We start from the raw sequence: 17,174 nt of genomic DNA on the forward strand, positions 1-17,174 counted from the left end.
AGCTGGTTCGGTGGAGCACTCGCCACGGAAAGGGTGTTAAAACAATTTCAGGCTTGCGAATTCATCCAGCAGAAACTTGTCCACGCCAAGGGAGGTAAGTTAAAATAATCGCCAACATTTTGCTGTATTCTTATACAACTCTTTTAGAACCGAAGCAGCGGTGTAAGTTGATAAACCTTTTGACTTGAACATACCTGGTAAAATTTGTAATAAGCAGCCATTTTAATGTTGCTAGCCAGCCAGCTAACTAGGTTAGCTGATTCCGTATCCAGATTCCACATCTTCTGTAACGCTAACCTAACTAAGTTAACCTAGTATTAACATAGCTGGGTTAGCTAACCTAGCTAATTTAGCTGGTAATTAAGGAATGTTGGGAATATTACCAGGCAATTTAATATCTTTCCAAAGCCTGCCAAAAGTGTCGAGTCGAAGCCTTATAGATACAAGCCTTATAAGCAATATTATGTTGCAGCTGTGCCATGATCGTTAGGTTATCTAACGCTAGCTAGCGTAGCATACCTAACTACTTTTGAATTAAATAAATGTCCCTCTCTCACCTTTTTCATAGCTTTATTGGTGGCGGTGCCTTTCCAACATCTGTTGAGAACATAGATGCTCTACTGTTATGCGTTCTTGTTTTCCTCGCAGAGCCGTATGTGATATGTCATCGCCAGATTTTTTTATTAAATGTAATCACGCTTCAAGACCATTTATTACATTAGAATTACTACTTTCATGGGCCTGCCCCAATGCAGCTTTGGTAATTGGGTAAGACCGCTGCCCGACCGTCTCTCTCTCTGCCCCCTCTGTGCCCACTGTGTCCTCTTTTCGAGCTTTTTACATGAGTTATAGTCCTTCCAAATACACTGCTTTTTGGTGCATTCATGTTCACGTTAGTGTCTAAAATGCCAGGCAGCTTTGGACAGCGGCCAAACCAGCTGGGAAATGTAATGAGTTAGCCCAGCATGCGTCTGCATTCTGCTGGCTGTCTATATTTAACGCCAGACCTCTGCAGGACTCTTCTCTGCAGCTCTTACTGAATAATAAATTAGAAACCTCATTGGACCAGATAAAATGAAGTTAGAATGTTAAGACACCACTAACAGAGTCAAGCATCCAACAATAACCTTCTTCAGAGAAATGGGCCCTAAGGCATTGTTAATGGGGAAAGTGTGATTTGCGATTTTTCTCCTTTTACATCTATTTTAATTAGGTTTTTTCCAGCTAATGACAACAATAGAGACGACTAAATACTCTGTGTTCTGACAAGTAAAAAATCAGACCTAGGGCCAGTATTTTCCATATGACCTTTTTAAACTGTCTGCCTGATATACTGAGTATGCTAGTGAATATTGATTTTGAGATCAATCTTTCAGCAGCCATAGCATGAGGGATCAAGTCAGACATGGATAAATATGAGAAGGTGAAGAAGATTGGGGAGGGCTCTTTTGGAAAAGCCATCTTGGTCAGGTCCAGGGAAGATGGCCACCAGTATGTCATCAAGGAGATCGGCATCTCCAGGGTAAGCTGTTGACCTTCACTGCAGTATTTTAGAGATCCTGGGATGATAATTTGAGTGAGTAATCAACTCATGCATGTATTTTGTATGCTGGGTAGTTTTGGAGTGTCTGTTCATTTATTCTGGTTTATAGCCAAGCTGCCTAAACAGTCTTACAATGTGTGATATGTCTCTCACTCTCTGCAGATGTCTAATAAAGAGAGACAGGAGTCACGCAAAGAAGTGGCAGTCTTGGCTAACATGAGCCACCCCAACATTGTGCAGTACAAGGAATCTTTTGAAGGTAGCATCCTTTACTTGCTAGTGGCACTGTTCTACACTCAGATTAGGTTGAGTCTCAGAATCAACATAAATCAATTAAACTTCCTTATAGTTCAGATTGTCAGCTATTTTATTCATAGTCTAACTTCACTCCCACTAGCAAACTTGACAGGCTTTGAATGTCGATATGCAATAGATCTGCCACTTTGAGTGATCTGTTCATATTTCCACATGCTTGTTGACAGCCAAACTGAAGTCACAGTCAGATCCTAGAATATGTGTGGGTGTTTTGACAGAACAGATTTTACTATGATTATGGCAGCATGTGTACATTTGCCTAAATGCTATGTGATTGGATCACACATCTACATAAAGAATCCTGAATGCTGAAAGGCTAAGGAGGAGGAGCTCAGTTCCTGATTACACACAAGCAAAAGATAATTTTAAGAACTGTTCAAATATGGTCATCTGTAATATCATAAGCATTCGTAATATCATTTCTTGTGTCATTATATGAAAAATGGAGAAACAAGAAATAAAAAAATCTTGTCTGATGTTCACTGTGTCTGGATAGCACTCTGTGCTTGACAGCCAGACAAGACCTGACTGATGGAGGAAGCTACAAGCCTTGGAATTAAATTATAGGGGTGGATCTGCAAGCACTAATGCCTTCCTGGTCTTCATCAAACTCTGCAGCAGTTCTAGGGAAGGGCGAGTGAGTGAGCATGGAGGGCAGAGAGCACTGCTCTTACTTGTACTCATGAGGCGGTGCATAAATGTAATCTTCAAATGTCAAGGAGGTACTTAAGCTGTGCAGTGACACGATTGTTAATTTTTCATCTGTCACATTTGCCCCACCCTTGTCTTTTGTCTCTCTGTAGAGAATGGTTGTTTGTATATAATAATGGATTATTGTGAGGGAGGTGACCTGTTTAAGAAGATCAACAATCAGAAAGGGATTCTGTTCTCTGAGGAGCAGGTGAGTAGAGTACTCAAAAGTGCTCAGTTCTGCTGTGTCTGTCTGCAGTTACGCTTCACCTTAGAGTACCAGGCATGCAGGAAAGTAAATTCAATCAAATCTGCCAAGAGTGGTTGGGCATTATTAGACTACACCATTCAGCTGGGTTCCTTTAATAGCCCATAAGGTTTTAAAAGAATTTTTAATTTTGTTTTTAATAATGAGTGTTTGTTCTTCTCTGTACACATTTGACACATTTTATTTTATTTTATTTTATTTCAGAAGCATTAAATACATACTTTTGAAACACTATGAAAACTAGAACAGTTCATTGTCAGAAATTAACACCATGGATACTTGAACTTAATGCACACAATAATATTGGGCGTCTGTTTCAGATGCATTCCATTGCTTTCTTCTTGGTCTTCTACAGATACTTGACTGGTTCGTGCAGATATGCCTGGCTCTAAAACATGTACATGACCACAAGATCCTGCACAGAGATATTAAGTCACAGGTAGTAAGATGGTGGTGCTAATATATCAAGATACTTTATCCCTTGCACACAGGTTAAGCTACAATCTCTTCTTCCCATTCTAGAATATTTTCCTTTCCAAGGACGGTACAATACAGCTTGGGGACTTTGGGATCGCTCGAGTTTTAAATAGGTAAGACGTATTGTTTGTTTATGTATTCTGTGACTTTCATGAATATGCCTTCTGAAAATTATTTGTATAGATAGCACATTTTGAAGTGTTTGATTTCATCTGTTGGGAGCAGTACGGAGGAGTTGGCCAGGACCTGCATTGGAACACCCTACTATCTTTCCCCTGAGATATGTGAAAATAAACCATACAACAACAAAAGGTAATGTGCCTATAAGGTTGGGTGGGTGAGGGATGCCACTTTCTTGAATGTTTATCCGTAGATGGTGCACACTTACAGCTTGCTGAGTCATCCCATGGATGGATGAAGCATGACAGTCAAGTCCTTGCTCACTGGGCGGCTGCACGCTGCTGGCTTGGAAAATCAGTGCCGCATCAATCCCCTCTGAACTCTTTAGTCCTCAGTTCAATGTAGCCTGACATGCAAGCTTGGATTTGGTACTGCTTACTGTTGTTAATTGATGCAGAGAGGCATACACAGTTATTGTGTCTTACTGTGCTCTGTGTTGTTGTGTATATGTGTGTTAAATGTGCCCAGGATTTTACTAATGTTTCTCTGTCCGTTTCTTTTTCCCATCTCTCTTTTTGTCTGCTAGTGATATTTGGGCGTTGGGGTGTGTCCTGTATGAAATGTGCACACTTAAGCATGCCGTAAGTACAACATAGCTTGCAGTTTAGCTTTTTGTCTACATGCGTGGGTGTTTGTGTGCGCTTATGCATGTGTTAGTGTAAGGTTGTCAGTCTGCTGCCATACGCAGTAAGTTAAATCTACTTTGTGTTCTCTGTTTTGGGTCTAAACCTTTTTTCCCTTCTCTGGTTCCCTTGTATATATTCTCTTGCCACCCTGCTTGAATATAGATTGTCCACTGAGAACATCAGTCCTGTCAGTCTTTTAGTACTGTTGACTTACGTAGTGACACTGGCAGACTCGCTTCTAACCCCCTGCTTGACAGTGGGAGGACCCAGAAATCTCTCTGCTCAGGGTCCACTGATAAAGTTCGACTGTAGGGTACCCAGAAATGAAACAGCAAGAGAGATATGACTGCAGAGCTCTGGGGAAGTACATCTACCTTGATATGCCTGCTGAAACAGCAGGCATATCAAAGAAACAAAATCTGCTTTCTTTGATGCTGTGCTTCGTAAGCTTGACACCAAGCTCGCTTAATCCCTGTCTTGAATGACTACTGTTTTCCCTGTGATCACACATAGACGTGTTTCACGTCTCTTTTCTCCATGCTTTGATGCCCTTGCCTGGTGTTTACCCCTCATCTGTCAGTTCGAGGCTGGGAATATGAAGAACCTGGTGCTGAAGATCATCCGTGGCTCGTACCCACCCGTGTCTGTGCACTACTCTCAGGACCTGCGCACTCTGTTGGGCCAGCTGTTCAGGCGCAACCCTCGGGAGAGACCATCTGTCTCTGCCATACTGGACAAGCCGTTCCTCACCCGCAGAATCAACAGATTCCTCTCTCCACAGGTTAGCTATATGTGTGTGTATATACACACACACATATATACACACACAAACAGGAAAGAAATATGGATCCGCGTCCTAGACCTGAAGTTTAGTCCAAGTGCCCATAGTAATTTAGCATGCATGAAAACTCAGTAGGATTCTTTTAGGTGTGGTAGGATTCCTTTAGAAACTGATTTGTTTGGTAGTGTGTAAACTGTCCATAGAGTAACTAGCGAACCTGTGGTTCTGGTTTGATCTGCTTCAGAAATGTTGCTTGTGTGGTTTGTTTCAGCTTATTGCTCAGGAATTCAGCACATCTCTTCTGCTCAAACAGCCCAATGTGAGTGAGGACCCAGTTGTACCAGGTTGGTACACTTCCTCAATTTCTTTCAAACACACATGAATTTCACAAGTCTGAAGCACCACACTGAAGTCATGTGTGTGATTCAGCCGGTATGCTGTTGTCCTGTCCAATCGGAACCCTTCTGCCCTCTCTCCCAGCCAAACGTCCTGTACCTTGCCCTGCCCACATCAGCTCTGCCCAGAAGATCACCAAACCAGCTGCCAAATACGGAGTGCCTTTAACAGTGAAGAGACCTGCTGACATGGGCAGAAAGGCAGCTGATGTAGCCAAGAAACCAGCGGACAGAAAGCCTGGAGTCAAACTCAAGCAGGTGACGTATGCTGGAGACTGGCGACAACCTGGCTGTTGAGCACTGACCCTTGTGCACACGTTTGTTTATTATAGCTAATGGTTTTGGCATGTAAGGTTCCCATCGGCAAACACAGCCCCTCCCTTTTCATACACGTTACCTGTTGCTCATGAGTCGTTCGAGGCCCCAGAGGGCAGGGTTGCTGCTCTACCTGTGTACATGTATTCATGAAAGAGTCTGTTCACATCTCTGATAACGAAGTAGTGTTTGTGAGCGAGGGACGTCTTATCACGCCCTGGTGTCATGTGTTGTCCAGGCTCCCCCTCCAGCAGCAGTTCAGAGGAGAATGAGTCGAATGGAGGAGGAGGAGAGGAGGAAGCACGAGGTACCCCAGAGAGCGCTCCCTCCTTGCTGCCCCCTGTACTAACACACCCAGTCTCCTCTCATTTCTTCCCCTTTAACTCCTGTCCAGCCAGCCTTGTCCTGAGCTACAGCCTGTGAACTTGAGTGACTAAGCAGCTGTAAGCACTGTCGTAATGCCTCAACAGCTAGTATGGGGAATATTGTCTGAAGCACCAGGAGGTTTTTGAGCTCAAGTGAAGTTTCTCAAGTTCAAGTAAATTCATACCACCTTAATCAGGTAAAATATACCCAGAAGACTGCTGCAGCTTATGTGATGGGGGCTAGAAACACCAAGTTTACCAGAAGATACCAAGCCTACCATTACTTGTTACCATTACTAATGTACGTCAATGAACATGAAAAACGTGTGCAGCAGATTGAAAAGAACCAAAATGAAGTTCATCTTCAGGCTGCTTTTTTAGTGGGATTTAGGAATTTAAATTCAGTTTTTCCAAAACTACAGCAAGAGTATCAAAGATGAGTTTGTATGGATTTGTAATAGCCAATGCCAGTTTTCCCTTGATTACGGAAAAAAAGACACACAAGACATTACACGCTGTGATTTCCTTTACTCTTAGCATTAGCACACTGTCAGGGGCTACCAGTTCCTGTCGTCCCAGTTCTTTTAATTCCCTGTTATTGCATAATGATCTATTCAATAGGGATGCAGCATTTTCTCTTTGTTCCTGCTTTGTGGTGTCCTCCTGCTTTGCTCCATGTGCATTCTGCCCAATCAGAGGGCATTCCGAATCTCTTTGCCTTCTCCCTGTTTTTTAAAAGCCCTAGCAGAGCCTACACCTACGTGTTTAATCTGTGCTTTGAAATGTTGAAGGTTTTTGGCCTTGCATGTTTAAGTTACTAAATGGTACTTTTAAAGTTTTAAACCTATTATACAAGCCAACTTATTTTGTGTACACCTTTTACCTAAGCAATCCTGTAATCGGGCAAAAACGTTTTGTGATTTAATCCAGTTGTTGGTCTTTGCAGTAAAATTACACAAAGTAAAAAAAAAGCTTTTTGCACTGTTGTGACACGACATTGAAGTCATTCCTAACTGAGCGATAATGTGGTGATTTTTCTCTTGAATCTGTGTTGTGGTGCCAGGAGGGAGTGAGGAAGAAGCGGCTTGAAATAATGGAGAGAGAGAGGAAACAGAGAGAGCAGGTGGGCTTTCATTCTTAAGGACTCTTGAAGTTAGGCTGCCCACTAATTTTGGCTGTATTTTGGTATGACATTCTGACACCTTTCTCAATCTTATTGGGCTGCATTTCTGCCTTCATGGCATGATTCACAACTTCAATTCAAAGCACATTCTTTCTTTTTTTCTTATACTAGCAGATGTTTGTCCTGAAAGCTGCTCAGATGAAAAGATTTGAGAGGGAAAAGGTGAATTTTACATTTAGGTCTCTAACATGCTTATTACCCTACTGGGACACAGTTATGTTATCAGGCAGTAAATGTAAACTTTGACCTTTGCATCCCAGCTTAATCGGATCAATCGTGCACGGGAGCAAGGCTGGAGGCATGTTCTGAGCTCCAGTGGTGGTAGCAGCCCAGAGAGGAAGGTACAGAACTCCTCCTCTGCTTTTTTTTACCTAGAATAACTTTCCCAGTGAATGAAAGGGGCATTAGTGAAGAAGACTTAGCTTAAAGTGCCTGGAAGTTTCTATATGTCTTTCTGCCTGTCAATATTTCATCTACTTACTTCTCTATTTCTTTCATAAACGTCTGGTATGTTAGTTTTATGGGGGCGGAGGCATGGGAGCCCCTCCTCCCCCTCCACCTGCCCCTGTTCCTGCCCCTGTCCACATTCAACCTCCACTGCCAGGACCAACCCCTGCTCCTAAAGAAGTAGCCAGAGCTTCAGCGGATAACAGTCCAGCAACGTAAGATGAGTTGGAGATGAATAGTTACTGGAGGAAGATCCATTGGGCAAGAGTTTGACTTAGACCGACCATCTATACATGTGTTAGACATTGTAATGTTTTTGCCCTTTGGGTGATTCACAAACAATTTGATCACTTTTAGTATGTCTCAGTGAAGTATTCAGATCACTTTATTTTTACAATGCAGGGTGGCAGGAGACCCTAGAGTGCTGAACGGTCACGTCTGTCTGCCACATTTGGATTCTGTCAACAAGGGGACACGGAGGACCAGTCTCCAGAACGAGACTGCGTCCAAAAACGACTATGCCCACAGGTCCGGACCTGGTCCCTTCGCATCTTCGTCCACTAATCATCAGCTGGGTTGGCATGTCAGGACTGGCTTTAGGCAAGCCTTCATAAGTCTGTTAACCATGTCTGCAGGTTGCGGGCGCAGCTGGCAGCAGAGAAGGCCAAACAGGTGGAGGAGTTCCTGCAGCGGAAACGAGAAGCCATGCTCAATAAAGTTCGTGCTGAAGGCCAGCTGGTAAGAGCCCTTCCCGTGTGATGCTGATACCCTGATGTCTGTTTACTGGATTGTATGACGTCAGTAATATTGCGCTGTTAAATCGAACGGCAAACAGGGGGCCCGGCAAAACCTGGCCGCCATCTTTGTGAGTCGGACAAACTCCTCGCGATGCAGGAGACCCAGGGTCAACAAAGAGGAGGAGGTAGGAGGATGGATAAGGCCAAATGCTCCTCCTCAACCCTTTTGTTTTAAAATCCATCATCACTCTTCAATATCCATCCCCCACCCCCTTCTGTGTTGTGCTGTAACTGCTCACCAGTGCCACCTGATGGTCACTCTCCTGCCCTTGCATGAAGGTGGTCGACGCTTTATTCACACACACTAAAAAAGCAATTTTATTAACGCTCCATAGGAAGTTATTTGGTTGCCACATGTTATTTTGTTGATGCGGTACAGCGTTTCCACCCATCTGGATGGTCTTGTGCTGTTTTGGCCAGAACAGGTTCTGAGCATGACTGAGGAATCCCCTTCATTGCACTGCTATCTGAATTCCCACATAATGTTCACTTTTTCATTTGCCCCCTCCCATGTGTCATGCACAGTTTTTGTTTAACACCTCAAGTGTTGAAGCCCTTGTCTTGGTATTTTTATTTTCTACCATATTGTTGTCTATATGTACATGTTTAACGTGTAATTAAATACTGCAACTTTGGGTGCCCCACCCCCACCTTGCCAGTCTCTGTGTTTTGGATATCGTTGACATTTTCTAAATGAGAACATGTTATCTAGTCCATGCTTAATTTTAATGTTTGGCAAGAGATGCATTGTCTGTTTTATTTTTGTGTGCAGTTGTCTGGGTGTACATGTACGAGTTCTTCATAGCTGATGCGTTTGTGTTAATTTCATGCATTTGTGATTTGCAGGAGTACCTGTCCCGGCTGAGGCAGATCAGATTGCAGAACTTTAATGAGCGTCAGCAGATCAAAGCTCGCCTCAGAGGAGAAAAGGTACACACACAAATTAAACAAGTACATGCCTTGTGTTTTTAATGTGTCCAGTGTTACTTTATTGCTCTTGCTCTGTGATGATATTTGTTTCCCAGCAAGACGGTGAGTGCCCAGACAGTAAGGAATCCTTTGAGGAGCTGGAGCTCAGGAGGAAAAAGATTGAAGCTCTGAAGGTCTGAAACTTCTGTATGTTCCCCCATTTGCAATAGGCAATGAGTAATTTGTGGATATTTCAGACTTGAGAAACGAGAGCTTGTTGTCCTCAGCTTTTATGCAGGTACACCTGCCAACAGCAGTACTGGCTGTAGCCATGTCTGTATGCTCGTGTGTGGCAGGCCCAGTCCAAGGCCCGTGCAGCTGTGCTGAAAGAGCAGCTGGAGAAGAAAAGGAGGGAAGCGTATGAGCGGGAGAAGAGAGCCTGGGAAGATCATGTGCGTTGGACACCTCTCGCTCACATTGCTCAGGGCTTTGTTACTCTGATTGCTCTTTCATAGCTTTCTGCGTCTTCTCATACATTAGGGCTGAAAGGTAGGTACTGTATCTTGTGATCTTGTAGCTTGTGGCTCGAGGTGTGAAGGTTGCTATAGCTCCTGCAAGTGGAGTTGCACCTGCTGCAGCTCCTCTCCCCACCCCACCACCTCAGCCCAACCTCACCCCACAGGACGCTGTCACTAAAGCCTCGCTGTCCTGTAGACCCACCACTCCAGCCATCTCCATGACGGCAGCACTGAAAGATGTGGGCGCGGTTAGTGTGAATATCAAACAGGCTGAATTTTGGTAGTTAAACTCCAGGAACTGGAATATACCTGGAGGGTGATGGTATTGCATGAATTGACTCCCTCATAGATTGTGTCTGGACAGAATTCCCCGACAAAGGAGGCAATCCCAAATTTCGACACAGCAGCTGTTCAGGTAAGAAATGAAACCGATCTCAACCTTTGTTACACATGGTGACTAATAAGAGCTTACACAAGGAATCATTTAACACTCCCCAAGTTTTCTTATTAAAAAAGACAATTAAACAGTTTTATTCCACTTAATGTTATGCTGGCTACATCCCATTCAAATGGCTTTGACATTAAATGAAAACGATGTCAAAGAATTGCAGGCAACTGCTGGTCCTGAGAAAACCTCAGAGCTTCTTCTTGCTGATGCATTCAGAGTGAGAGGAAGGAGATTCTGCGCAGGCTGAATCAGAACCTGAAGACTCAGATTTCTGAAGCAGAGAATGTTGGAGAGGCGACGCCAACCAGTGTGCCTCAACCTGCCCCTCAGACCAGTCTGCCAGTCATGGAGGAGAGACCACCATCTGGAGCTGATAGGCGCAGGTGGGAGGCCGGAGCTCAGCCCATACTGCCTGTAACACAGCAGACTCTGGTGGACACCTGTAGCAGTACAGAAGGTATCATTTTAGAATGCATCCCAGCAGCTGACAATACAACAAATAACTAAACCAAATGCTAGAAAACAGTTTTCCTCCTTTTTCCTTATCTGTCTGTGTACCTACCCAACTGCCATTCCTGTCTCATTCCTACCACATTTTCCTTCTTTCCATGTTCCCTCCTGCCAGTGTCTCAGTCAGTGTCTCCAGAGGCGATTGCTCCCAATGGTGGTGATAGAAAGAGGTGGCAGGCAGAAGCAGCTCCTCTGTCTGTGGCTCACCAGACTCTAGACGAGACCATTCTCAGTACAGCAGGTATGGTTCTACCTGTATTCACATTACACTACTCCCTGTGCTGACTTACTCAGTTGGGTGCTGAATGTCTGACTTCAGCACTAAAAGTGATAGTTTGCCTTCCTAGATTCCTGATCGGCATCCCTGCCTTGACATGCTTGGTAAATATCAGCCCCAAATATGATCAGAACAAAGTTTCTTGTAACAATAACAGCATCTCTGCTGGAGGGGGAAGATTCAGTTAGCAGCTTTGAGTTAAAAGACTGTTAACTGGTTTAACAGTGGGGGGGGGGTTGCTACGTTGCATGACTTCAACACTGATCCCTATAGCAACCAAGCTAAAGAAGACAAATAAACCCCTGAGTCTACTGAATAGCATTCTTGATTTTATATTTTCCACATGGGTAGGACTGTCACTGTGTTTTGCATTACTATTTTCCATAGTGTAGGTAATTATGTCTGTACTCTTTGTAGTGTTCTGTAATGTTTATACAAGACACATGCTGTCACTGTGTTGTGCTGCAGAACAGACAGTAGGTGAGGTCATTCCTATGGAGCCCTGGAAGGGGGAGGGACTTATGAAAGCATGGGGCCCGCCTCCAGTTTTGGAGGTTCTGAAAGTATTAGGGGAGGAGGTGGAGCTTCAGCCAGTCACCCAGGGCCTGAGTCATGCCAGCATCTGTGACAACACACTTACCAGTAAGCTACTGATTTTATTAAGAAGTAGTTTAGGCTAGATGGACTGATTTAACATTCTAGTAATTTATCTATTGTCATTGTCTCTGCAGAAAGCCTTAAACCTACGGTTGAGCCTTCAAATGAAACTGATTCATCAATACTGGGCCCTTCCCCTCAGCCAATTCAATCTGCCATTGACCAGAACCAAGAAAGCAGAGATTTTATTGGAAAGAATGAAAGTCAGCTAACTGCCATATGCTTAGAACTTGAACAGCAATCTGAATATGAGAAGACTGTGTCAGAAGCAGAGGAGGACAGAAGTTGTGAACAAATTGCAGGCTCAACAGAGAATTTTCTAAATCCTATTCCTGGTGAAAAAGAGACTGAGGGTAATTTCCTAACATACACATGACAAAAATCATCATTCAGAAAACTTCGAAAAGTAGCACATATGTATAAATATTTTTGTCCCTGTGTATGTGTTTAGGAGCAGATGAGGTTGATTCTTTGGTCCTGGAGGAGGGCCCTCTGGTGGCCTCCAAGCCCCCAGCTAGAGTGATGCATGCATGGGAACAGGAAACTTTGCAGCCTCGGTGAGGGCTAACACATTTCCCTTTGTAGTACTGTGTGTGTGTGTGTGTGTGTGTTTTATTTTTATAAAGTCATTACATGCACACAAAGTTCAGCAATTGAAATGTCGCATGCTGTGTTCAAAATATTGCCATTACTGTTCCAGGCCAGGTGGGGGCAGTGTAATACTGGAAGCGCAACAAAAAGAAGAGGACAGGGGTAATGAAGCAAAGCAGGCTGAGCTCACAGGTACTCATCTGTTAGTTGACCTACTTTGTTTGTGTGTGTGCGTGGTGTTCTGTTGACTATTTTTTTTAAATCTCTCTCTCTCTGTCTCTCTCTCTCTCTGTGTCTGAAGAGGCAGCTTTTGTGAAGGTGAGCTGCAGTCCTGTGCACCGCCTCACAGTGGCGCTCTCTGTGCTCTCTGCCCAGTCCTCGGTAGAGGACTCCTCGTCCTCTCTGGCCTCCCGCTCCCGGTCCGTGTCACCGCTGCGCTCCCGCCGCACCAACGATGCTCTCCTCATCGGCCTCTTCAATGGCTTCTTTGACGCCAACAACCCCAAGGTGAGTGCTGCCACAGTAATCGTGGCTGATCATGTCGTGGAGATGGAGGCAGGTGTTGATGCATTCAATCTCCCATCCTGACAACAAGTGAGCATCAGCAGAGCCTTAGATCACTGGGACCCCAGAGAACACCAAAGAACCCCTTAGTAATACCATTTACTCAGCTTCTGACCCAGTGAGACTTTGCTGCCAACAGTGGATAAAGTGGGTGCAGACATATAACTGACTTGATTTGTACATTGAGTCATCACATATTGGTTAGCTATATCTAATGGACTGCCATACAATTGGCTTTAAAAATCTGTAAAATGTAAATTATAATCCACCACTATTACACTCAGTTGACATGTGTTTTAGGTATGTCAGCACCCTAAATGCTGTTGATGCAAACATTTATTAATAAAGCATAAACTGGATGCATTTGTGTATATCTAAATGTTTATACATATAAAATATTCAGACATAATCTGCCCTGTTTTCTAAGCAGGTCATTTATGAAAGTAGCCACTGGAAACATGAGAGAAGCTACCATCTCTTGCAATGAATGAGATGTTACCATCACTCAGTTATCTTGATTACTCACAACTGGTAGTGAAAGGGTAGTCCACAGGTACAGCTAGAGAGTTGGTTTGGAGGACTAAATAAATTGATCACATTATGCTATTTATATTATACTATTGGCATTGTGTTGTAAGTTCAGGTTTGTTAGACACTAGAGCAAGATCTCTGTGTGTGTGTGTGTGTGTGTGTGTGTGTGTGTGTGTGTGTGTGTGTGTGTGTGTGTGTGTGTGTGTGTGTGTGTGTGTGTGTGTGTGTGTGTGTGTGTGTGAGAGTAACAGATGTGTGCTCATGCAGGAATGTGTGTGCGTGTTTCAGGCTTGCTGGGCGAGGGCAACACAATGTGAAAAGGTGTGTGTGTGTGTGTGTGTGCGTGTGTGCTCTCACAGCATTGCAGTGTGTCATGTAGATCTGCTGTGTATGCGTGTTTCTCTCGCGCGCGCTCTCTCTCTCCTATACACACCCCATCTGATAAATGTAAAAATGCAATCTACTATTATCTTGCACACACCACACTATCAAGCAACATAGCTGGTGCTCAACAATCCTGTTCTAAGAGTCCATAGTGTCCAATTGGCTTTCCCATTCAATCACTCCACAGAGAGCACCTGCACAAACACAGATTGTCCAGTAGTACATTTTCTTACTTTAATGCTCTTAAGAAAATGTACTTATGTTTATGACTGCTGTAACCAGCTCTTGACTGTGTCAAGGTCATCACCTTGCAGTACTGCAGCAGTAGATGCTTCTTGTAATGACAGGTGTGTCACACTACATTATTACTGGTTTCATGTTTCTCCCTAATGGGGTATGTCCATCTAATGTGTGTCCATTAGATGCTGAGGACTTGCTCTCTGCCGGATCTCGGCAAACTCTTCAGTGCCTCAGAACCAGATGGTGCTTCTGCCCATGACAATAATTTGGAGATGGAGGATCTGGAGGACAAAGAGGATGAGCCGTCTGAGACTGAAGAGTAAGAAACGAACACACAGACACACACACACACACACTCATGCACTACAATTATTTCCTGCCAACGGTACTTATGTTCTACTTGGAGCTTTGGAACGATTTGCTTGAGATGGATTTTTCTTTCTTTGTCTTTGTGTTTTCCTGTCTTCTTTCCTTCCTGCTTATCTGTGTTAGTATATATGAGGATGAGGATCTGAGGGAGCTCAGGGCCTCTATGGAGAGACTGCTCCATCAGCGCCATAGCAACGATGCCTCCGACGAAGACGTCGCTGGTTCTAATGGCAGCCCCGGCGACGAAGACGAACGCAGGCTGTCCAGTGCCATCTGCATCCATGCTGAGGATGAGGTTGCCAGCGGCAATGGGAGTGAGGCGGGGCTGCTGCTCAGTAATGGCCTCACAGCTGAGGAAGAGGAGGAGCAGAGCAGCGAGAGGCAGCTGAATGAAGAATGGCATTCGGGTATCTTATTACAGTGCTACACACACCATGACCCACTGAAAATGTGCCACAAAATTAGCCCATGTTGCTGAATTAGCAGGGGAAGCTTCATTTACAGTATATGTGAATTTTTCAATGATAATAATATTGGCTACTGTCAGTTAGTGATACTTCATGGCCCTAGTATACTGTGCAAAGACTGTGTTGTAGCTATAAATCTATCTGCCTGACAATCATTCCTTTACTAATTTCAGAGTGTAAAGAGGTGCTGTTAGTACTAATGTGACAAAGGTTTATCGCACAGGGTTAATGTAAATAATCCTGTTGGGTAAATGCTTCTGTATCTCATTTCTCATGTATGTGCGTAGATGGTAGTGAGGAAGAGGAGGCAAGTGATTCAGAGCAGCAGGACAGTATCTTCAGCCGTCTGGAAGAGCTGCGTTTCCATCTGGAGCAGGCCATGGGTTTCGAGCACTTCATTGAGGCCTACAACAAGATTAAGGTTCGATTACTCAGCCAGGTTGGATGCCTGTAGCCTCCTGACCTGAGATCAGTCAACTGTACACCTGATCCTGATCTACACACTGAAAATATTACTCTCTTCTTCTTTCTAGCTTTCTCTTTCAACTTAACTATCTGGAAACCCATGTTTTAAATGATTTACATGACCACAATTTGTAATGCGTTTTGTGTAGCATTTATGGAAAGAGGTTAGTTGAGAGTATTCTACAAGTGAGTCTGGCATGGCAGACTTTCTGCTGATATGAATTGGGGGGGAAAAAAAACACCTCACTTTCCTCCTGTAGTAGACACAAATAGTACAACCTGGGCTAATTTAGCCTTTTTCAAATCCCTCTGGAGATTTTGTATGTCCCCTCTTGCTTGGCATCCTTTTCTTCTGTCTGTGTGTGTCTGTGTGTGTCTGTCTGTCTGTGGCGGGGGGGGATGTCTCTCTGTTTATGTGTATTAATTGTACATCTGGCCTGACAGGCCATCCATGAAGATGAAGATGAGAACATCGATATGGGCTCCAGCATGGTGCAAAGCATATTGGGACATGAGCACCAGCACCTGTATCCCAAGATCCTCCACTTAGTCATGGCAGATGGAGCGTACCAAGAAGGTATGTGTGTTCACGCACATTAATCACCATGCAAGAAGCAATAACTGATTAATTCAATAACTGGTTACACTGATACTAATCAATGGAAACAACATTATTTGGATCATTGAGTGTAGTTCATTATGCAATAAAGACAAAGCACAACCAGGACAGCGTGCTTTAAATCTTAATTCAAACCATCTGGTGCTGAAATCCTTGCTTTCTGTCCTCTGGAAGTCACCGTGTAAAACTCTTCCAGATCCTCCTGCTCTTTACCATCAGTGCTTCTTTCCTTCATTTCACTCTCAGTGTCTGTCTGTCTGCCCCTCTCTCTCTCTCTCTCTCTCTCTTTCTCCCTCTCTCTCTCTCCCCCTCATATTCTTCTGTCTCTGTCTCCCTGCAGATAATGATGAATGAGGCATTCCTCTGGGCTGCCTTGGACAATCTGCTTGGCAGACTGAAGTCTTCCCATAATGCTATGCATGAAGCCGAGAGTGTGCATGCAGCGAGTGGGGGTGCTGGGCTTGCGGACACGTGGCCTAGTTTGGAGCTCACAGATGACCATCTACTTCCATGGCCAGCATCTATAGCACTTCTGTGTAAATTAGATTTGTTTGAAAAATAATATAATGTTTATTTAACCAAAGCCCAAGTTGGTAACAAAAAAGGGGTAGTGGCAGAGAGAGTGAGAAAATGTGTGTTTCTGTTGACAGGTTGTGTGCGATCACGTCTCACTATACTGTATTTACAAATAACTGACGGCATGGTGATACGAAGGTTAGGGCTCCATTATTTGTCCAGTGTCAGGTGCTTACTTATAACAAGAGGCAGAGCTCAGCCAAATATCTGCCTTGTAAGAAACCAGTGTAACATTTATATTGGTCTATTCACACACAACCACACACACACCTCTCTTTCTACTTTTTACAGAAAGGAAAATCTTTTACGGAAGGCATGCCAAATCTGTGCATTAGAACTCCTTCCATGTTTCCTGTGTTCAAGAAACTCAGTTTAGTCACGCGGAAAGCCTGGGCAGATGTTGCTGTGAGCCTGTTCACATTGCTCATTAAGAGCAGCCACATAGAGTATGCATTGACTGACTGTATTTCTGAAGTTTTAGAATGTTTGAGTACCTTGTGCATGCTTTATACATGCCTTATGCTGTTGCACTTCTTTTGTGATGTAAATGGAATGATGTCATTGTAGCAGCTACTACTATGATGTACAGAATACTGTCAAAAAGAGTACAGGAAGGGGCAAATAAAAGTTGTATCTTTGTATTCATAAATAAATACTTTTTTTGTTA

At 43.8% G+C, this 17,174-nt stretch overlaps 1 protein-coding gene across 8 annotated transcripts; it reads left to right on the forward strand.

The window, feature by feature from the left end:
* Positions 1 to 17,174, forward strand: nek1 (NIMA-related kinase 1). 8 transcript variants are annotated; one of them, XM_027028392.3, is made up of 35 exons: positions 1 to 94; positions 1,377 to 1,522; positions 1,706 to 1,802; positions 2,662 to 2,759; positions 3,172 to 3,255; positions 3,339 to 3,406; positions 3,519 to 3,605; positions 4,000 to 4,054; positions 4,680 to 4,880; positions 5,152 to 5,224; positions 5,361 to 5,533; positions 5,829 to 5,897; positions 7,019 to 7,078; positions 7,250 to 7,300; positions 7,399 to 7,479; positions 7,655 to 7,800; positions 7,988 to 8,113; positions 8,221 to 8,323; positions 9,229 to 9,312; positions 9,408 to 9,485; positions 9,648 to 9,743; positions 9,869 to 10,057; positions 10,159 to 10,224; positions 10,474 to 10,714; positions 10,883 to 11,008; positions 11,513 to 11,686; positions 11,776 to 12,054; positions 12,153 to 12,258; positions 12,402 to 12,484; positions 12,594 to 12,799; positions 14,194 to 14,330; positions 14,504 to 14,787; positions 15,135 to 15,268; positions 15,757 to 15,889; positions 16,272 to 17,174. In XM_027028392.3, exons 2-35 carry the CDS (start codon positions 1,406 to 1,408, stop codon positions 16,283 to 16,285), a joined length of 4,119 nt encoding a protein of 1,372 aa, XP_026884193.2. In that variant the 5' UTR covers positions 1 to 94; positions 1,377 to 1,405; the 3' UTR covers positions 16,286 to 17,174. The 8 variants fall into 8 exon arrangements, with proteins under 8 accessions (XP_026884193.2, XP_081551697.1, XP_081551700.1 ...); XM_081695571.1 differs by having other exon boundaries at positions 10,174 to 10,224; XM_081695574.1 differs by having other exon boundaries at positions 9,974 to 10,057.

This window comes from Electrophorus electricus, chromosome 2 (genome assembly GCF_041902795.1).
Source record: "Electrophorus electricus isolate QZ-2024a chromosome 2, ASM4190279v1, whole genome shotgun sequence".
NCBI lineage: Eukaryota > Metazoa > Chordata > Actinopteri > Gymnotiformes > Gymnotidae > Electrophorus > Electrophorus electricus.

What these genes read in the sequence shown, in the direction of transcription:
- nek1 (XM_027028392.3), top strand. Translation starts at nt 1,406, where the DNA reads ATGGATAAATATGAGAAGGTGAAGAAGATTGGGGAGGGCTCTTTTGGA. An exon ending in AAAAGATTGAAGCTCTGAAG is followed by an intron (nt 9,486 to 9,647) that starts GTCTGAAACTTC and finishes CGTGTGTGGCAG; the next exon opens with GCCCAGTCCAAGGCCCGTGC. An exon ending in GACCATTCTCAGTACAGCAG is followed by an intron (nt 11,009 to 11,512) that starts GTATGGTTCTAC and finishes GTTGTGCTGCAG; the next exon opens with AACAGACAGTAGGTGAGGTC.